This window comes from Schistocerca serialis, chromosome 2, assembly GCF_023864345.2.
Source record: "Schistocerca serialis cubense isolate TAMUIC-IGC-003099 chromosome 2, iqSchSeri2.2, whole genome shotgun sequence".
Lineage (NCBI taxonomy): Eukaryota > Metazoa > Arthropoda > Insecta > Orthoptera > Acrididae > Schistocerca > Schistocerca serialis.
The window spans coordinates 538,746,003-538,768,559 of record NC_064639.1 but is presented as its reverse complement, the minus strand read 5'-3'; the positions used below and the strand labels follow the sequence as shown (position 1 = coordinate 538,768,559).

The 22,557-nt window shown below is 39.1% G+C and overlaps 1 protein-coding gene across 1 annotated transcript; it reads right to left on the bottom strand.

The window, feature by feature from the left end:
- Positions 1–4,386: 4,386 nt before the first annotated feature.
- On the bottom strand, positions 4,387–21,005 carry LOC126457517 (elongator complex protein 5). Its single transcript, XM_050093853.1, has 6 exons — positions 20,793–21,005; positions 15,284–15,460; positions 14,935–15,117; positions 11,319–11,494; positions 7,675–7,841; positions 4,387–5,120 (listed from the first exon to the last, which is right to left on the bottom strand). Exons 1-6 carry the CDS (start codon positions 20,845–20,847, stop codon positions 5,012–5,014), a joined length of 867 nt encoding a protein of 288 aa, XP_049949810.1. The 5' UTR covers positions 20,848–21,005; the 3' UTR covers positions 4,387–5,011.
- Positions 21,006–22,557: the final 1,552 nt, after the last annotated feature.

Below are 22,557 nucleotides of genomic sequence, written 5' to 3'. Positions count from 1 at the left end.
CTGCTACATCTATAGAGTTCATTCCCAGTTTTTCTTTGATTTCCTCATTGTGGACACCCTCCTGCCATTATTCCCATCTACTAGTACCTGCAATCATCCTAGCTACTTTCATATCCGTAACCTCAACCTTGTTGATAAGGTAACCTGAATCCACCCAGCTTTCGCTCCCATACAATAAAGTTGGTCGAAAGATTGAACGGTGCACAGATAACTTAGTCTTGGTACTGACTTCCTTCTTGCAGAAGAGAGTAGATCGTAGCTGATCGCTCACTGCATTAGCTTTGCTACACCTTGCTTCCAGTTCTTTCACTATGTTGCCATCCTGTGAGAATATGCATCCTAAGTACTTGAAACCGTCCACCTGTTCTAACTTTGTTCCTCCTATTTGGCACTCAATCTGTTTATATTTCTTTCCCACTGACATTACTTTCGTTTTGGAGATGCTAATCTTCATACCATAGTCCTTACATTTCTGATCTAGCTCTGAAATATTACTTTGCAAACTTTCAATCGAATCTGCCATCACAACTAAGTCATCCGCATATGCAAGACTGCTTATTTTGTGCTCACATATCTTAATCTCACCCAGCCAGTCTATTGTTTTCAACATATGATCCATAAATAGTATGAACAACAGTGGAGACAGGTTACAGCATTGTCTTACCCCTGAAACTACTCTGAACCATGAACTCAATTTACCGTCAACTCTAACTGCTGCCTGACTATCCATGTAAAGACCTTTAATTGCTTCCAAAAGTTTGCCTCCTATTCCATAATCTCGTAGAACAGACAATAACTTCCTCCTAGGAACCCGGTCATATGCCTTTTCTAGATCTATAAAGCATAGATACAATTCCCTGTTCCACTTGTAACACTTCTCCATTATTTGCCATAAGCTAAAGATCTGGTCCTGACAACCTCTACGAGGCCTAAACCCACACTGATTTTCATCCAATTGGTCCTCAACTAATACTCGCACTTTCCTTTCAACAATACCTGAGAAGATTTTACCCACAACGCTGATTAAAGAGATACCTCTGTAGTTGTTACAATCTTTTCTGTTTCCATGTTTAAAGATTGGTGTGATTACTGCTTTTGTCCAGTCTGATGGAACCTGTCCAGACTCCCAGGCCATTTGAATTATCCTGTGTAGCCATTTAAGACCTGACATTCCACTGTATTTGATGAGTTCCGACTTAATTTCATCCACCCCAGCTGCTTTATTGCACTGCAATCTATTGACCATTTTCTCCACTTCCTCAAATGTGATCCTATTTCCATCATCATTCCTATCCCATTGTACCTCGAAATCTGAAACATTACTGATCGTATTTTCACCTACATTGAGCAACTCTTCAAAATATTCCCTCCATCTGCCCAAGGCATCCACAGGATTCACCAGCAATTTTCCTGACCTGTCCAAAATACTTGTCATCTCCTTCTTACCTCCCTTTCAAAGACTGCTAATTACACTCCAGAATGGTTTTCCAGCAGCTTGACCCATAGTCTCCAACCTGTTTCCAAAGTCTTCCCAGGATTTCTTCTTGGATGCTGCAATTATCTGTTTGGCTTTGTTTCTTCCTTCAACATAACTTTCTCTGTCTACCTGAGTTCTAGTATGTAGCCATTTTTGATACGCCTTCTTTTTCATTTTACAGGCTGCCTTGACTGTGTCATTCCACCAAGCTGTTTGCTTCATCCTACTTTTACACACTACTGTTCCAAGATATTCTTTAGCCACTTCTAGTACTGTGTCCCTGTACCTTGCCCATTCCTTTTCCAATGACTGTAATTGAGTACATTCAACTAACTGGTACCTTTCTGAGATCGCTGTTATGTACTTGTGCCTGATTTCCTTATCCTGAAGTTGCTCCACTCTTATCCTCCTACATATGGACCTGACCTCCTGCACTTTCGGCCTCACAATCCCAATTTCACTGCAGATTAAATAATGATCAGTGTCATCAAAGAATCCCCTGAATACACATGTGTCCCTCACAGCCTTCGTGAATTCCTGATCTGTTACTATATAGTCAATGACAGATCTGGTTCCCCTGCCTTCCCAAGTATACCGGTGAATGTTCTTAATATAATAGAGGGAAACATTCCACGTGGGAAAAATTATATATAAAAAGTCTTTCCGCTCCCGGGATTGGAATGACCCCTTACCCTCTCCCTTAAAACCCACTTCCTTTCGTCTTCCCCTCTCCTTCCCTCTTTCCTGATGAGGCAACAGTTTGTTGCGAAAGCTTGAATTTTGTGTGTATGTTTGTGTGTCTATCGACCTGCCAGCGCTTTCGTTCGGTGAATGTTCTTATGTTTAAAAAATGAGTTTGTGATTACTAAGCCCATACTGGCACAGAAATCCAAGAGTTGTTTCCCATTCCTGTTGGCCTCCATATCCTCTCCAAATTTACCCATCACCTTTTCATACCCTTCTGTTCGATTTCCAATCCTGGCATTAAAATCCCCATGAGCAGAACACTGGCCTTGTCCTTTACTCTAACAACTACATCATTGAGTGCCTCATAAAAACTATCCATCTTATCTTGATCTGTCCCTTCACAACGCGAATATACTGACACAATCCTAATTTTCTTGCTAGACACTGTCAAATCTATCCACATCAGTCGTTCGTTTACATACCTTATTGCAACTACGCTGGGTTCCATTTCTTTCCTGATGTAAAGCCCTACACCCCATTGAGCTATTCCTGCTTTGACTCCTGACAGGTAGACCTTGTATTCTCCCACTTCCTCTTCTTTCTCACCGCTTACCCAAATGTCACTAACAGCTAAAACGTCCAGCCCCATCTTACTTGCAGCCTCTGCCAGCTCTACCTTCTTCCCAGAGTAGTCCCCATTGATATTAATAGCTCCCCATCTCATTACCATTTGTTTGCCAAGTCATATCTTAGGAGTCCCTGGTTTGTCAGTTATAGGTGGAACTCCCGTCACCTCCAATGTATGTATAGAAGACATGGTTAATCTCTGGTACAATATGGCACAAAATTGATTCTGTAAGCTAAAAGAACTCATGTGCATACTATACCTACTGTGGTACACAAGTAGCCAATTCTTCTGTAGTGCAATGTTGGGCATAAAGTGGAGATCCATAATTTGCCACCTGAGTGTGGGGACCAACAAATCAGCATTCAAGATTGTTGCGCTATTGCTTGTGTCTGGTTTATGCCCTCCACACACCTCCAAATCAAGAGGATAACTGGGAGCAACGATGCACGTACCAAGTTTTGTATTCATCCCTCATACAAGATATCTTCGCCAGCTGAGTCAGCAATTTTAAAAAAACCATGGGTTACTTATACAACCAAGTGGCAGACATTATTTGTCTGGACAAACTATGATTTGCACCTGTGTATTCAATAGTCACCAGCAGAATCCTCTAATATGATGAATAAGGCACTTCCCCCACCCCAACCACCTTTTCCTCCCAGAAGAAAGTACAGGGTGTACATTGGCCTTCCTTCCCAACACCATAGTTGCTTCCCTGAGAAGCAACTGCCCCAGGTGCACCAATGTCACCTAATCTCGAGTGCAGGCTGAAGCTTGTAGACTGCAGCCAACAATGCCGCTGGCCATACCCTTCTTTATCTACAGGCAACGAGCATCATCCCTTCACTCTTACACCAACACACACCTCTGTACTGAACTAAACAACTGGGGACCAACTGAAGATTATAATAAGGCTAGAAGACATTGGACTACCTAAACGTGGCACTGCAAAGTGACATTACTAAAAATATGAAGTAAAATTAATGTCAACAAGAAAACAAAATGTGCCTTGGTATCTTTTGAGCAATAACATTATGTATATTCTTCCACAAATGTACAAAAGAAAAAAAAAAGCAAACTTATGGGTAAGCACTGACACAAAACACTGCAGCATTACACAAAAAAATCTGTTCCTTTGCCTTGATAAAAAGCAGCCTCTGATTAGACAGATCAAAATATTGTTTGATTACTGGTCCACATAATGATATTGTGTGTCCCAATGTTATGTTAAATTTAAAAACAAACAATATGGAATGATGCAGTTATGAAAACATAAAAAATGTAGCCTACATGTTGAGGAATTCAGTTCGCTAGCAAGTCTACGCATCTACCTGTCGATGGAACACCAATTACTTATTTCAAGCTATTATTACCATCTCTCAGTAATAAATAAAATTAAATACTCTCATGTTCTACTATATATTTGTTACTTTTTATCAACTATTTTTCAATATAGTATGAATTTTTCAAAAACACTGAGAAATTTGAAGTGCCTACACTCATTAACGAATTTTTTAGAACTCTATTGAAAATTAGCAAATTGCATCATTCCTGGGGAAGTGGACTGTAGGAGTATAAGGAACACAAAACATAGTACTTTTTATTAACTACTTTATTAGTTGAAAAATTGTTTACTTCAAGTAACAATATTCATTCTTGAAAAACTGTACATTTAATATTGTGAATCTCTTTATTGGGCTCAAAAATATGAGTAACTTTTAAATTCATGTTAAAAATAAAATTGCGAAATTTGCAACCAGTTTAGTATTTAGCCATATACATTCTGCTATTAGAGTAATGCTCTCAGAATTAAAATTACAAGAAAATCTGTAGTCACTGCTGAGTATTTAGTTTTCATGCTGTCAATAATCAAAAACCTGTGAACTTCTTATAAATAAGATAACTGCTCTATTGCAAACAGATGTACACGTAATTATTTCATTCACACACTTATTTCCTTACATGTTGTTTGAGCTTAAAAAGCCACTGAACAATAAGGATCCGAGCACTTATAATGTCTTAAGTTTCCCTGATCATAGTCTTAAGACTCATAATTCATCACATGGATGCAAATATAAGAGCTTTTGACCAACAACCTACTAGATCATACAAAGCCTTCTGCCACACCTTAATGTGAATATATTGCCACATGTAATCACAGTTATGATTTCATAGGTACAGCTCAGCTTTCATATGAGAGAGAAAAAAAAAAACCACTCTCACACATCTAAATCATCATCAGGATCATCTTCATCCCAGTCATCAGATTCTTCCAGCTTGTAAAATATTTCACCACCACTCTTTTTTGATTCATCGTCATCTTGCTTCCTGAAAAAAGATACAACAGTAGTTAATATCAAGATATAAGTGTTCAGAAGTGCAATATGCAAACTATTCACAGGTCTCCAATATCCAGTTTAAATTTCCATATTGCTGCAAACAACTTTGTTTACTGTCATATTTTGCAATGAAGTGCTTCATTGGAGAACAAACTGAATGCTGAAGTCTCTTTTGGGAGCATTCAATACAAAAAGCACTGAAAAATAAAATGCTTACAAACATACTCAGACAGGTAACATTGCTGAAAAGTACTGCCTCCAAATTTGTTATGTGAAAACTCTTACAACTGGTGAAATAAAACACATGTTATTAACTTTCTACATCTTTATTCTTTCTATCTACATATCTGTAGCCCTCTACCACTACATGGCTCCGAATTGTAGCTTGTAACATTGCAGTCTTGAACTCAAATGTCAGTGTGTGAGAATTCGCATCCTGTAATCGAGTTTGAAATTCAAAGAGTTCGTCCACACATGGAGCACCCTTTCCTTCAGCATGACAATGTGACCACACATGAGCACTGCAACAATCCTATGCCACAGGTTCACTGTCATCGACCATCCTCCATATAGTCCCGACACGGTCTCATCTAATTTTCATCTGTTTTAAAAACTTAAAGATCACCTTCAAGGATTTCATTTTGATAGTGATGAAATGGTGCAAGCAGAGGTGAGGTTGTGGCTCCATCAACAAAATCAAACATTCTACAGAAAAGGTATCAACAAACTGGTCTCACAATGGGAGAAATGTGTTTGTTGCCAGGGTGACTATGTTGAGAAATAAATATATAAAAATGAAGATTAAAGAAGAAGAATGTTTATTTTTTTTTATTTAAAAATCTTAAAGAATTTTCTCATAAAATATTCAGAGGCATTACTTTTCAGCACACCCTCGTATATACCTTGACTCATTCCACGTTGCTCATGGTTCTCCTTCTTGGTGAGATCTACAGAACAGGATGATTGAATGAAGTCAAATCTGCTCATGTAAGCCTACTATGTGAAGATCACTAATTTCCACAATGCTACAGTGTAGGTGATATACTTGTACCATTGCCTCCTCCTCAGGGTCAATAGTGTGCCTATAATTCATGGATTGCTGCAACGACTTCTTGCGCAGTCTATCTGAGAATGTAACCTGTTTAAAGTGCCACTTTCAACAGCTATAGGCATCAACAGTGACTCATGCTTTTGCACTGTAAGACACCGGAAACATTTGGATCTGAACCCATACACTGATGCATACAAAAATGACTTTGAATTTGTGCCAACATCTCTCCATTTTTCAGCCAAACTACACAAAAAGATCCACTAATGGGACTCAAATCATGTGCCTGTTTGTAAAGTGTTATCACACTTTACAATTCTTAGCTGTGGAAGAATGAACAAACGACTGTTAGGGTTTAACAGCCCAATTACAATGAGGCCAACTGAGTATAAGATTAAATTAAGAAAAGCATTAAGAAGGAAATCAGCCACATTCTTTTTAAGGGAATCATATCAGAAATTGCCTTAAGAGATTTAAGGGCACCATGCAAAACCTAAACTGGATACACATACAAGAATATGAATTGGTTATCTCCAGAATGCAAATATAGTTGGTTATTAACAGAACTTCTGTAGTTAAAGTTGCATACTACTGTTCAGTGGAAAACAATGAGCACAGAAATGAATACAATTTCTGTGAAACTAATGGAAACTGCTGTCATCTTCAGTTGTGTTGGAAATGGAGTGATGGTCAGCCAGGAGTGACAAGGGAACTGGACTGCCTACAGTTAGAGCTTGATAAATACTGAGACATTTTCACAGAGTAGTATGCTCTGTACAGTTGACAGCCATGACATGGAGGAACAAGTATATGCATGCAGACTTAGTTGTAATGTACAATGCATGCTTATTAACAACAGAACTGATGAAACTTGAATTTTAAACTTAAAAAAAAAAAAAAAAAATCTGTTTGAAACTATGTATGTTGTAAATTCACGATGATTAGAAGATATACAAGGAACAGCAGTAGTAGCTGTGGTCTTTGTGTTACATCATTTTTTAGGCACTAAACCTATGTCAGTCTGTGGTGCAATAAATAAGTATTTTATTGTATTGGTTCCATCATTAGATTTGATTAACTAGTCAATCAGCCCCTGAGATACATCAGAAAAATCCAGACTTTCATTACAGGTAGAGATTATGCATTCAAGATGGCAAAAATCAAGAAGTTAAGTATATGAGTTGTAGCAATGAAAGTTGGTCACATTTTAAGCTTAAGATCTATTACCTCTCAATATTTTCTGTAGGAGGGCTCTATTGTTGATTACTTGAAATGTTATCAAACAAGAGAAAATTTGTGCTCAATGACAGCAAATTTCTATATGCTATTCATCTAACAAATGAAAATTAATTTAAATCACAAATGAGTCCTGTTGATAGTAAAGGTCAGCTTCAGATTCTATAGATAACAGTTTAAATAATGATTATAAAAGCCTGGTAAACTTCACATAGACAATGCATACATAATTATGATTTTCTACTGTGGTTCAATTTACCGAATGTATGGTAGGACAAGCTGGTTTTTAGCTTCTTTCTCTGCTGCACAAAGCTCTAAGTTGAACGTTGATTTTGGTTCATTCTGGACATCAGAAGTTACTTTTTTCATAAAATCAACTTTTGTGCAACTTACTGAAAATTCATCATTTATATGAAAATGCTCCACCTACAAAAGAATCAACAATTACATATTGCTAATGGAGAAAATAAAGCAAGAGACACACAAGAATTCTCTCTCTCTCTCTCTCTCTCTCTCTCTCTCTGTGTGTGTGTGTGTGTGTGTGTGTGTGTGTGTGTGTGTGTGTGTGTGTGTGTGTGTAAACGCCATAAAAATAAAATAAACCCAGCTGTAGGGAGATTGTGCAATCACTGGTTTCAAGGAAAATAGAAGTGTTCTGTCATAAACTCACTCAGTAAATGTACCAGCCATACTACAAATTGTTTCATTTTCTAAAACTGATGAGACAAAGTGAATACCTAAAATCAATGTGGCTCAAAGCATGCCTTTCTTTAGTCATGTGATGAAAGTAATCAACAGCATCAAAAATTCTTCCAACAAAATAACCTTTTGCGATCCAATCAGTATCTCCAATGTACTTGCTAATACGTAGCTGTGGTCTGTGTGTAACATCATTACTGCCTAATTGATCGATCTTATCAATGAGAACGGATTAGTTTTAAATCCTTCCCTAAATGCTCTGCTATCACCACACACTCCAGCCCCATCATTGAGACAAAGCATTCTTAGGCAGGGAAAGAATGATCTGTGAAACCAAACAAAATCAAAGCATCTGAAGCTTAGCAGTTGCTGTCCATGACATCGTGATACATTTTCATGTCTTTCCTCTTTACTTTCTCTGTTGCCTTCCACAGGCTTATATTCTCCACTTCACTACTTATAGACTGCATTTTAATTTAATCTTCTAATGTATCTTTACCAGCAGGCCTGAATTTGTTACATAATTTAATTTCCTGTCTATCACCGCTGTGCTTTTATTTACCTTTAACTTCCATTCACATTATGATTTTTTGTTTATCTCTCATTCTTCTCTGATCAAGTGCTAACAGTTCATAACTAAAATTCTTAATCTCAACTGTGAAACGCATTTTTACCTTTCAATCCTTACTGTATGTAAGTCTCACTTTACCTGAGCCTTGTGATGGTTTACTCTTCATTACATCACCTTTATATCCACTTTGGGCAACTTAAATTAACATATGGTTAAATGGCAATAATTATAACTAATTGATTTTTCTAGTAAAGGTCTGACAGAATGTAAATACTTTTGGGTTAAAGGAGACCACTCACCAACAAGCAGACACACAGTGATGCATTTCAGCAGGTGGAGTAGATTGTGTTGGGTGGGATGGTTAGAGAAAAACAGAGGCAGGAGGCAAGGAGAGGGGTTGGGGTGAGAGGCTAGTGGCTTGGTGGGAGGCAGCAGTTTGCTGGGTAGGAATGAGGGGTTGCAGGAGCACTGCCTAGGAATATGATACACGGTTGTCATTGCACTCTAAAGTTGATGCCAGAACCTGAATTTAGGAAGAGGCGACAGGTCACAGGTAGGGGAAACTGTTAGGGGAGGGTGTGGGGACAGTAGATCACTGGAGATAACAGGCCAGGACATAGAGGGCAGTACAATTATGGGAGTGAAGGATGTGTGGCACAAATAACTTTCATCCGCATAGTTCAGAGACACTCTTCGTGAAAGCTCTTGGTGAAGGGAAGGATCCAGATGGCCCATGTTGTGCAGCAGAAACTGAAACTGAGCAAGTTATGCTCAGCTGCATGTTGTGCCACTGGATTGTCAACTTTGTTCTTGGCAACAGTTTGCCAGTTGCCATTCATCCTAGTGGACAGCTATTTGAAAGTCATACTGACATAAAATGCTATGCTGTGTTTGCAGCAGAGATGGTATATGATGTGACTACTTTCACAGTTGGCCCTGCCTGGATAGGGTAGGATGACAGGAGTGGAGTAGGAAGTGCTGAATGGATGCATTGGGCAGGTCTTGCACCTGGGCCTCTCACAGTGACATTATCCCTGTGACAAAGGGTTGGGAGTGGGGGTGGCATAGGGGTGGACCAGGATGTTGCGTAGGTTGGGTTGATGACAGTAAACCACTTTAGGAGTGGGAAGGATCTTGGTACGATGTCCCTCATTCAAGGGCATGATGAGAGATAATCAAAGCCTTGAAGGAGGATATGTTTCAGTTGTTCCAGTCCAGGGTGATACTGGCTCTCTCTCTCTCTCTCTCTCTCTTTTTGGTTTTGTGTGTGTGTGTGTGTGTGTGTGTGTGTGTGTGTGTGTGTGTGTGTGTGTGTGTGTGTGTGTGTGTGTGGAGGGGGGGGGGGGGGGGGGGCACTTCTCTGTAGCTCATTCTCGGGGATGGTGGGAGGATTTAGGTATGTGAGGATGTGGCATGGGAAATCTATTTGTGGACTAGGTTCAGGGGGTAGTGCCTGCCTATGGAGGCCTACATGAGACTTTCAACACACTGCAATGCAGAAAAGTCATCCTTTGGTGGCAAAGCTGTATGTGAGAAGTGAATGCTTTCTCTTTCAAAATGTATTATATATAGTTTTTGGAAAAACGAGGTTATTACTTATTTGTTCATACGATATGATTGTCTGGTGTTGGCCATTTATGTATTTTTATGTCACTCCACCCCACTCCTACCTGACAGTGGGGATGAAATGTCATAGGAGCTGTCACTAACCAGCCAATGACCCCGGAGGCCTTTTGATAATGAAACTAATGTTAGATATTTCATACTATTTTCCATGGCCCTACCTCCTTTCCTACATCTAGGGGATGTCTTACCCCCCACCCCCCTCCCCCTCCCCCAGTGTTTTTCAGATTGCCAGTGATATGTATTACAAATCCAGTTGACATTGCTTCCCACATAATTTACAAATTTACATGCCACCACCACCTTCCCATCAAACACCCACAGCCACCCCTATAGGCCAACTGTCATTAGGTCTTAGGTCTTTAACCATTCAGTCTATCAACTCCAAATATTATGAGTATTAATAGTATTTAGTATCAGTAGTATTACTTTTGTCTTTTTTCAGAACCACCTCCACCAAACCCCTAGGGGAAAAATATCATTAGCTGGAACAACGCGCAATCAGCTCAACAACAGCTATGGATTCTACACAAGTATTAGTCATTTTTTATATGCCATCCACTTCCCATGCCTACTCTTGCTTCTAGTTGGACTAGGAGTGTCTTCTTAACACCCCTGCTCCCTTCCAAAACCCCAATATTTTTCTCTGCAGTAAGTCATGTGCATACTAAGTTTGGCTGAAATTCCTCCGCATGTCCCAGAGTTATGCTTTAAATGCCAGTTGCTTTGTTCTTCAACTCCTTCCTCATTCCTAGGAGTTCTAGGGCCCATAGTATTTTTTCCCCAGATACATTTACTGAATTTGGTTGAAATTGCTCCAGGTGTTACAGAGTTATTCTTCCATAACCGCGTCACCAGAAACAAACACATATATAAATACATTAGACACAAACATAAATCAATTTAAGTACATAAATATATAATAAATAACTGCTACATGAAAAAAATCTCTCAGTCCCATTCACAGGTAAGTATTATATATACATTAATTAAAAGGAAGAAAAATGTACCGATTTTGATATTTTGCCAGCTGTTTTTCGGTGGATTGTAGTGGCTACAGGTTTTCCTTGTACTGCAGATATCTGTATATAAGTAGATGCAAGATGTTTCAACTGGGCTATAGTCAGATCCCGATTCATTAGGACATCTTCGTGAACCAAACAAATCATCTGTTTAACACTGACACCTGCAAGACGTTGGTTTTGTTGTAAACTGTTAGAAAGGAAAACAAGTCTGCAACACAAAAACATAAAGAAATATGCATCACATAAGCTCTAAAATTAAGTGTTATGCATTTTTAAAGACCGCAAGAATAAGGAAACAGTAGAAGAGTAAAAATGGCCTAGAGTATTTCTGCTAAGCTAAAGAAAGTTTTCCGACAACCTTCTAGTGCATCTAAAATGGAAAGTTAGCAATCAGTGATAAACTAAAGTTTTGAATGAAGGCAGTGGACACGTACTTTAGCAAGCAAGCCAACTAGCATGTCCATAATTACTGGGAGAAATGTAAAGAAAAACAAATCAATCAGGGAACAAATTGGAGTGGAATAGGTAATTACGACTTGCAAAAATGACATGGATGGAGCTGGGAGAAGTAGCCAGGAAATTCTTTGCTGAATTTTGAGGAAAAAGAAAAGATTGAGTCAACGACATAATTTAAAGTGGGTAGCAGGTGTTGGGAAACACAGAAGTGCTACACAGATATGGACAACTGAAGGCCTCAATGCATGAAAAATTGAGAAGAGATCTTTATCCATCAATGGTTGTCAAACAGATGATGATTATAAATAAGAACACCAATACCTATCACAGTAGTATGATGACGGTAGGGTAATCAGATACAAGAAAATTTACAACTGTATCTTTTTTTGAACATACTATTCTTAATGTTCAATTCAAAATAAAAACAGGTAAAATGAAGTGTGTGAACAAGCAGTTGCACCAAAAGATTCATATTTGTGAGCAAGCCATAAAGTACTGCCCATGAGAACACAACCAAGCAACAAAATGAATGTGTTTCTTTTACTTCTATACTTTGCAATCTTGTATTAGGTGAACTTTTCTTCCAGCTATTACGTATTTATCTCAGTGACCAGTTGATGACAATCACTAGAAGACTAGGAATAGCTCGTTCCCTCGTGCAAATATTTACATCTTTCTGTGTCAACAGCACAAAGTATTATGAGAATTTTACCTATGGATATTCTCCAGATAATCTTTTGCATATATCTTTTCTTGGTGTGGATATCCTTTATCTACAGCTCTGTCCTTCGCCCTTTTTCTGAGAAAGAAGTAGTATAGGACTACCCTCTTCCATCTAGCACCACTAATGGAGGACTACTTATTAGCCACTGCCTTTGACCTTCCTTTTGGAAATGGCTTCTGTAGAGCACTGTTGCTCTTTGTTCTCTCTCCAAGCCGTATGCGAGTTCTCACTTTTGATAAGCAAGAAATTCTAACAGGTAGAAGACTTCCCTACAATTAGCTGGGAAAGAATTTTTCATCCAGGCTGTGTAATGTATGCTTAAGCAAGTACAAAACAGCCAAGTAACAGCACTAGCTTCAAAGTCTGCTCACTGATGAATGACCTCCCAGCACTGTAAAACTTACTACTATATTGTTAATCTATGGTCCGTTGTCCTTGTTTAAGATTACCATCTTCCTCATGATATAGGCAATGACTTGAAAGATTCCTACATTCTCTATCACACACATTGTTTCCACTGCCTTATCACGCAGCTTCCATAACTGGGCTTATGACACCAAGATGGATGGAAACATTAACCAGTTCCCAGCTTGGGAATTAAATCCATATCCTTTCAGCCTATGACAGTCTCCCAAGGATGCACGTGCAATAACAGATTAAGGAATGTTATGGATGAAATCAGTGAATTTTCTATTATCCATTGATAAATAAAATAATAATAAACAACAATACAAATTTACAGATTGGAATCAGAAGTGTAAATAGAAAATAATTTACGCAGATTAATTTCTGTTCATATGTGCAGAGGAAGGGGCTGGTAAGAGCAAAATATTCTGACAGTCTTCAGCAGACACAGATTATGAGGTCAGATGGGCAAGAATAGAGGAACTGTGGATTTATTTAATGACAGGTACTAACAATCTTAACTGAAACCTATTAAATTATTTTTGAATTTCATGAAAGCATTTTCATTCTGCCAGATAATCTACAACATATTTTACAATCTGTCAAAAAATGTAGGACAATTTGGATCAACCAAAGTTTGTGGTACCACCTATCTCCTTTGACCCGTGCAGTAACTGTGTAGGGACATCATTGTGGTGCAGTGTATTTCAAGTGGATCATGTTTGCAGAGCGCATGTTGAATTGGTGTTCTCTAGTGTGGGATGTTTGATTCTAAATTGTTTGTGTGCTTTGTTAGTGATTCATTGGACTTCCTGAATGCTATTTGTGAGAATAATATTGGAGGAGTTTATAATGGTTTTTTAGTTATTTTGATGTCGGCAGCTTTGAGCAGCACATCTATTTTCAGGTTTGGAATTTGTAATGCAGTGTGTTGGTTATGGTTGAGATTTAAGTTTATGTATCAGTTTTGTTAGTTATGGATTGATAAATAGATCCCTGCATGCTGCAATAGGGGACGACACATCAAGCATGATTAAATTCCTACAGTTGGTCAGTTTAATTGCTGAGTGTATCAACTGTTAACATTTGTCGAGAACATATGAGACTGACCAAAGTTGCTGCATCTCGAACCAGCGATCAGTGTACGTGGAGCCGTCAACAGGACGACATTTGTCATTCTATCTGGAGGGGATCCTAGTTTGAGAGGTACAGCATGACCATTCAAGAGATTGTGTTGATGACATTTTTGCTATCAATAGATTGCTCGATTTATATGTAAGCTGACTTTGGTCGATAAGTATGTTTTTATTTTATATTGTAGTGTGTATGGTATGTGTGTTTATGAGCATAATTGTGCGTTTCTTGTATACTGAAATTGGTGCAAATGCAGTTTTTCATTTTTTTGAGGTTATGTTTTTAGTTGTTGGTAATTACGCTGGATTGTGAATGGTAGATATCATGGGGTTTGTTCTATGAATGTTGGTGAGGGTATGTTTTCAATATTGGTTATAAGGGCGAGCTGTGGTAATGCTGACTTCGTAATAGTTATACATGTCAAGTGAAGTGTTAGATAATGGAATTGTCTAGTTGTGTCTAGTCTTGTCATAGTGTGGATTTTGAATGAGCTATGTACATCAAATCAAGCAGATCGAGTTAAATGTTCAACAGCAGTTTTTCAGATGTTTTCCTTACTGTAGTTTTGCTGAAGACTGAGGATTTTGTTTGCCTGATTTGTTTTGGTATGTCTTAAGTTACTAGCATTATGATATATTTAGTTTGTCACCACCCAAAACCCAATAATTCTCATGGCTGCCTCACTAGTTTCCTGTTATTTCTGAAATTAAATATTTTTCACATTTGTGTCTATTTACATGTGTAATAACTGACATCCTGGTCACCTTATTGTATAAGCTCGATATAGTGATATTCACCAGATTGATAACAGCTTGTGTCAAAGCAATGGATGGTACCATTATTTTTGGTTTTGCCAACAGTTCAGTATATTAGCACACTTACCTTTTAAGACTGATGATGAAAGGATGTTTTGGAGATCCCTGTAACACTGATTCAGCCCAGTTTTCAGAATAAATGATGACAGTGAATCAATACACAATATAAATTCTTTTCCTTGGCTAGATGTAGCCAAATGGGATAATTTGTCCACCAAACTTACAGCTGAGCTGGAATTCTCTCTCGAGTCTAAAATATATTTGATCACAAAAATGCAAAATCAGTTTACTGGAAAAACTATGATAATGTCTTATGAATTTCAGTATAACACTACTAATGAATACTTGTATAAGATTATGTCATTACAAGTAGGTTCATACGTAAGCTTACCTACATAAACTACATTACTGAGTACCTGTCCAATCTTCTTCACATGAGAAAAAATCAAAGAACTGTAGTATCTCCACACCTTCACATGGTTTGAGTCTTGCTATGTTGTTATCAAGAGCTAAAACACACACTGTATTTGGTCCTGAAGTAGCTTGTTTGACAAAAGATTTCCAGAGGCATATTCCAGTGTTTTCAACAGAATCTGCAAAATTATTTTTTATCCAATGTGGTAGATAGAAACAATGACAACGACAACAACAACAACAACAATAATAAAGGAAATTACACTTCATACTTTACATATATGTTTGTAATATAACACGTCCTGGTTAAGTATCCCAGTCAAGCTACACAAAATATTCAATGTACGGCTCTCAGGCCTGCCACCAGATTACATTTTATGTACCCCTCAAGGAAACTCTCGACATTATCATTATCAGCAGGTTGCTTATTGTTACTGCTGACAAGTTTCAGTAACAAACAGCCACCTTCCAACAATTAAATCAAATTTCTAGCTTCTGCACTCCTTTGTTATTTCTAATATTGCATCCCCTACATGTTCTTTATCACATTCTGTTTCTTATTCTATACCATCATCACACAAGCCTCCCCCCCCCCCCCCCCATTCATAGAAGCCTTGAGTGTACTCTTTCCACCAATCCACTCTCTTCTCTGTGTCTGACACTGGATTTCCCATTGCATTCTTATTGTTACCACCCTCGCTTTTAATTACGCTGAGGTTGTTTCAACTTTTCTATATGCTGTGTCAGTACTTCCAACACTAATTTCTCTTTTGATTTCGTCATTTTTCACACAGCCGTTTAACATTAGCTTCCCTGCATTTCTTATTTATTTCATTCCTAAGTGACTTGCATTTCTGTATTCTGGAATTTCCCTGAACATTTTTGTACCTGCTACTTACATCGATCAACTGCATTATTTCTTCCTTTACCCACAGTTATCTTCTTTGTACCCATGTTTTTCCTTCCAACTTCCGCAATTGCCCTTTTTGGAGATATCCATTCCTCTTCAGATAAACTGCCAGCTGAGCTGTTCCTTATCACAGTGCCTATGACCTCAGAGAACTTCAAGCATCTCTCTTCATTCCTTAGTACTTCAGTATCCCACTTCTTTGCGCATTGATTCTTCCTGACTAGTCTACTAAACTTCAGCCTACTCTTCATCGCTACTAAATTGTAATCTGAGTCTATACCTGCCCCTAGGTAAGCCTTAAAATCCAGTATCTGATTTCAGAATCTCTGCTTGACCACGATGTAATGTAACTGAAATCTTCCCGTACCTCCTGCCCTTTTCCGGGTACACCTCCTCCTCTTGTGATTCTTGAACAGAGAATTCACTATTACTAGCTGAAATTTATTCTCTCTCTTCTCTCATTCCTAGCACCAGGCCGATATTCTCTCGTAACCCTTTCTTCTGCTCCTTCCCTTACAACTGCAGCCCCAGTCCCCCATAACTATTAGATTTTCATCTCCCTGTACGTACTGAATTAGCTCATAAACTTTCTCTATCTCTTCATCTTCAGACATCGACATGTATACCTGAAGTAATGTTGTCGGCATCGGTTTGCTGTCAATTCTGATGAGAACAACCCTGTCACTGAACTGTTCACAGTAACTCACTCTCTACCCTCCCTTCCTATTCGTAACGAATCCTACTCCCATTATACCATTTTCTGCTGCTGCTGCTATTACCCTATACTCATCTGACCAAAAATCCTTGTCTTCTTTCGATTTCACTTCATTGACCAGATTATATCTAGACTGAGCCGTAGCATTTCCCTTTCCAGATTTTCTAGCTTCCCTATCACTTCCAAACTTCTGACATTCCATGCCCTGACTCCTAGAGTATTATCCTTTGGTTGGTTATTCAGTCTTTTCTTCATGGTCACCAACCCATTGACAGTTCCTCACAGAAATCCAAATGGTGGACTAGTTCAGAATCTTTTGCAAATGGAGACATCATCATATAACACTTTTGTTTTTAAAATTACAGGCCACATGTCCTGCAGATACACATTATGTGCCTTTAATGCAGTGGTTTTCATTGCCTTACATCCTCATTCCACTGATCATTGCTGATTCTTCCACCTTTAGGGGTAGTTTCTCTCTCCCCCCCCCCCCCCCCCCCAGAACAAGAGTGTGCCCTGAATCTCTGTTTGCTCCTCCATTCTCGTTGACATGCTCATTGGCTGAATGAAGTATTCGGCCACCTTTCCTGATGATTTTTATTCAAAATTTAAGTGGTGGCAGGATTCGAGCCAGGGACCGAGGACGTTTTGACTACTTTTCAATGACGCTATCCCCACATCATGGGTCCACTTGGATTAGGGAAGGAAATTGGCCATGTCCTTTCAAAGGAACAGTTCTGAGATTTGCCCATTTGCCTTAAGTGATGTAGCAAGATCACCTTAAGTCCATTACAATTGTGTTGCAACATTACATGGTTAAAATCTTGTTAGTTTCTCTCTTTCTCAGTATGTTTTTTGCTCTTCCCGGAGAATGGAAGAAGATCACTCTGCAAGGTGTTCTGTTGCCTGCAATGGCTCTTTTAGCCACTGGCTAATATCTGGTGAAGAGTCAGCTTTATAAATATCCTTAGGGTAAAATTTCAAAGACTATCTCTACAGAAGATGAGTTGTGTTCTGAATAGTTGAACAGCATCAGGAGAGCAAGATATGGTGGGCTTAAGTGTTGATTTTCTAGACTTCTTGCCATTACTGACAGAGGATCTTACTTTTGGGGATTTACATGTGATCGTATGCTTGCGCACATCACTTTGCTTTAGTTTTGTTATGGTACTGCAATTTCATCCATTGTTCTGGCTAAACACAAACACCAGTGTGAAACAATACTCTACTGACAAACACGTGTAACAGTGAAACCATCTGTTACAAACTGAATATGTTATTCAGTTATTTGAACCTGATTACTGTAGTCTAGCCTGGTCTTCCTCTACAATTTTTATCCGCTGCCGCCGTCCCCCCCCCCCCCCCCCCCCAAACCAAATTTTCTTTATTATCAAACTGATAATTCCTTGATGCCACTGGTTGTGTCCTATCAACTAATCTCTTTTGCAGTCAATGTGTTCCATAAATTTATTTTCTCCCCAATTTTATTCTGTACCCCATTGTATACTATTTACTGTTTTACCTCAGGAAAACATCTGCCCCTTGAGTTGTCTCTCCCTGACCCCCTCTCCCCTCCACCAGAAGCAGCTGTGATTGACTGATTGCTGGCATCTACCATTCACCTCATTCAAACATCAATCACAAACTTATTTCAATATATGTAGGCCTATACAATTCAGTGTCCCATCAAGGAAGAGGTGATTATACAGAGCACAGACACAGGTTTGGGAAGAATAGGGAAGGAGATTCCACGCAACTCCTTTGACCTGTGACATAATGGTGGTGTGATATATGACATCACTATAGCACGGTGTTTTTAAGTTGGTTGTGTTTGTAGATGTTGTATTTGATGTGCCCTCTGGTGATTGAAGGAGACTCGCTGAATTTAACATGTGGTATTTGATTAATTTGAGTTTCGGTTGTCATTGTGCTAACAAAGTTTTTAGTTCAGGTAGCTCGTGTGGTAATGTGGATTGTGAAACTGTTTTCAATGAGCTACTAAGGCTTTTTGGTTTGTGTGTTTGGCGTTTTAGTTAGGTCGGATTAGTTTGGTGTTTTGCAGAAATAAGTGTAATTTTTATTGCTTTTTAATTAGATATAGATATGACAAGTGAAGTTCACAAGTAGGTGCTTTCTTTAGGAGGTGCGTGGGGGGGGGGGGAGGGGGGGGGGGGGACCTATTGCTAGAGGAGTAATTTTTGTTTTGGTTTTATTGTTTAGTAATTGTGATGTTTCGTCTCTTGTATATTTATGGTAGGTAGGTTGTGTTTTACTTCATATAGGGAACATGGGGTATTTGGTTTTTTGAGTTGGTGGAGTTATGGTTTCACTTTTTGGAGTTGTAAGCGCTGAATTTTTGGTACCAACAGCTGTAACTGAGCTATATTGGTCAAGGGAAATGTCCAATTCCTGTGGTTTCGTTGGTGCGGCGAAATTTTAAAATTTAGTTTTTTTTCGATATTACTTGTTTTCAGATGGTGCAGTGTTTTTATTGTTGCATATTTAGCTTGTCCCTGGCCTACACTTCCAGTTTTCAGCGACTGTCCCGTGAGCTCCATTTTATTTTTGGAACGACACGTTATTGCGTCATTTTTATTTTTGTTCGCGTTTGTTGGTGGATGTTTATAGTGACGTCATAGTCCTCATATTGTATATGCTGTAGTATGATGATGATGATGATGATTGGTTTGTGGGGTGCTCAACTGCGCTGTTATTGGCGCCTGTACTAATTCCCAACCTTTGCTCAGTCCAATCTCGCCACTGCCACAAATGATGATGAAATGATGAGGACAACACAAACACCCAGTCATCTCGAGGCAGGTGAAAATCCCTGACCCCGCCAGGAATGTATATGCTGGAACTAGCCGTTTCCGTCATATTGATGTCGTCATGAGTAAAGGTGGCGGTGGAATCGGACGCTTCTGTACGGCCCACAGTTCTTACTAAAAGTTGCATTTTGGCATTTTCGTTACAAGGCATTTAGGGATTAGGTGGGCAGGAGAAAAAAATGTGTGTGTGTGAATTCCTAAGGGACCAAACTGCTTAGGTCACTGGTCCCGAGACTTACACAGTAAACGAACCTATGCTAAGAGTAATACAGACACCATGCCCGAGGGAGGACTCGAACCTCCGGCGGGAGGGGCCGCGCAGTCCGTGACATGACGCCTCAAACCGCGCGGCGTGGGCAGGGATTTGAAATGCTGGACTCCCAAATGGAAAAAAAAACACTTTTTCCGCCTTACAATATGGCAGTTTTACTTAGCTTATTAATCGTCTCTTGACTGCTAAACACTCAAACGTGCTTTGTTCGTTGGATGGAACGTCCATCAGTAGCCCACGTGTTCTACTCGTTTTAATAGCATTAGAGGAGTGAAATTTTGGTCTCACGAGATCTTAGGGAATTAAAAGCCCACTTGCGCAGAGCCTCGGATACCCAAAAACGATGACAAGCATTCGTATGTAATAATTTCGTAGGAATCTAAATCAAGCCAACCTCCACTATCAACAAAAGGCACATTTTCCATAAGCATTACTGAGACCGCAACGGTGCAAAGAATCCTAGAACTCCCATAAACTTTCAACAACAAACAAAAGATTATTTACTTTTATACCGGAAACTGATGTCATATGTCACGTGCATTTCATCACAGTGTCCTACCGAGCACTACTGATGAAAGGTCACTACACTAGAACTAGTCATACTACCTGTTATGGGTTTCGTTATGTACGTGATCGTCCGCATCCTACAATCTTAAATCCTACATGCCTTCACTTTTCCTGTCTACATACTTTGCTTGTGAATGGGCAATGTACAAACAAGTTTTGCAATTGAATGTATCAGAGTACTTCATTCACTTGGAAGAAACTTACAACATACTAAGCCTACCTTGAATAATTACCAATCTCGACGGCAATTTTCGCGTTATTATGTCGAGCAACATTCCTCCCTTTCTTAGCTTATGCGCTTCGAAATCAAAACAATCCCATGTAAACAGACCAGCGACTCTACTCAGTCAGTAACTCATCTTAATCGCCAATGAGGTTAGAGTCTCCAAGACCATTTCACAAGTTGGTTCCACAGACATAATATAGGAGGATGCTAAGTTCACCCAACCTGCATATGATGTGACGTCATTATGACGTATATAGTAAATACGCTTTAGTCGATTAACACACCTATCGACTTTTACGAACGTTCGAGATTCTAAACTGTCGTCGGCTAGTGATTTGTTTTGACACGTACGATTCTGAAAACAGCTCAGTGTGGCAGCGACGGGTTGTATCCCCTGCTTCGACCATAGATTATCTATGGTCGAAGATCCCGGAGGATGCTAAGTTCACCGGACTTGGATACGATGTGACGTCATTATGACGTATACACGCTACATCGAAAACGATAGAAACCGTATATCGACTATTCGACTTTTGTGAACTTTCGAGAGGTAGTGACAGGGTAGCGCTGTGCTCTGCGCCATTCGTTTAAATGTGCTTTGCGCTCCTTGCGTTTAAATCGTGTATTGTACTGTGTTTGTGTCCTGTGCGTTGTTTTTCGTTTGCTCGTCTCTAATTATGTGTTCAGCATTCGAGAGACTAATGAGAGAAAATCTGAAAGAGTTCAGCATCGATGACGACGGGCAATTGCGTGGTTATTGTGAATCTCAAGCAGAAATTGATGTACTTCTGACCCAGCTGAAGTTCGTCGGTTATTCGTACTCAGTGCGAAGAAGCACTCAGCAGCCAAAATCTTTAGATGCGTCAAGACACTAACCTTTGGTTAAGATTACATTGAGAAATCACTTCCCCTCATATTTCATCTCCGGTCGACGATTTTTCTTCAATAATTCCTCATATTTTTCTTTTTAAGTTCGAAATTCAATCATTCTACACACCAGTCATTACTGGACACTAAGGTACCTGTCTCTGCGGTCCGAGTGTAAAATTACTTGGAATTATGGTTGATAAGAGACTATCTTGGGATGGACATATAAATTACTTAGCTAACAAACTTGCACGAGTTCTCTTTCAGCTATATAAATTAAGAAAAAAAAGTCAGCAAGAGTATGCTGCTACAATGTAATATGTACTGACAAGACCAATTGTATGAAACCATACTAAAATATTGATAATAAATAAATATTATTTTCAGTGTAAGCGTTCAACACAACAATCACACAATCAAATCAAGGTCGGGACATAAGAAGACTTCACTTTTTTACGAAACTTATTGCCTGTGGTGTTTTCAAGGCCACGGTCAGGAATATTTCTGTTAATATCCAGCTCTTTTATTTTGGCGAAATACATATACGCTGCCACACTGAGCTGTTAACAGAATCGCACGTGTCAAAACATACCACTAGCTGACGACAGTTTAGAATCTCGAATGTTCGTAAAAGTCGATAGGTGTGTTAATCGACTAAAGCGTATTTACGTCATAATGACGTCACATCATATCCAGGTTGGGTGAACTTAGCATCCTCCGAAGATCCCCTGCTACACTAGACCCCCCCAGCGTGTATGTATTTCGCCAAAATAAAAGAGCTGGATATTAATAGAAATATTCCTGACCGTGGCCTTGAAAACACCACGGACAACACGTTTCGTAAAAAAGTGAAGTCTTCTTATGTCCCGAGCAGGTTGGATTGTGTGATTGT

Coding starts and splice junctions, on each gene's coding strand:
- LOC126457517 (XM_050093853.1), bottom strand. CDS start 20,847: ATGTTGCTCGACATAATAACGCGAAAATTGCCGTCGAGATTGGTAATT. Junction 11,495..14,934: donor TTCATCATCAGTCTTAAAAG/GTAAGTGTGCTA, acceptor AACGTCTTGCAG/GTGTCAGTGTTAAACAGATG. Junction 5,121..7,674: donor CTTGTCCTACCATACATTCG/GTAAATTGAACC, acceptor ATCTTTTTTCAG/GAAGCAAGATGACGATGAAT.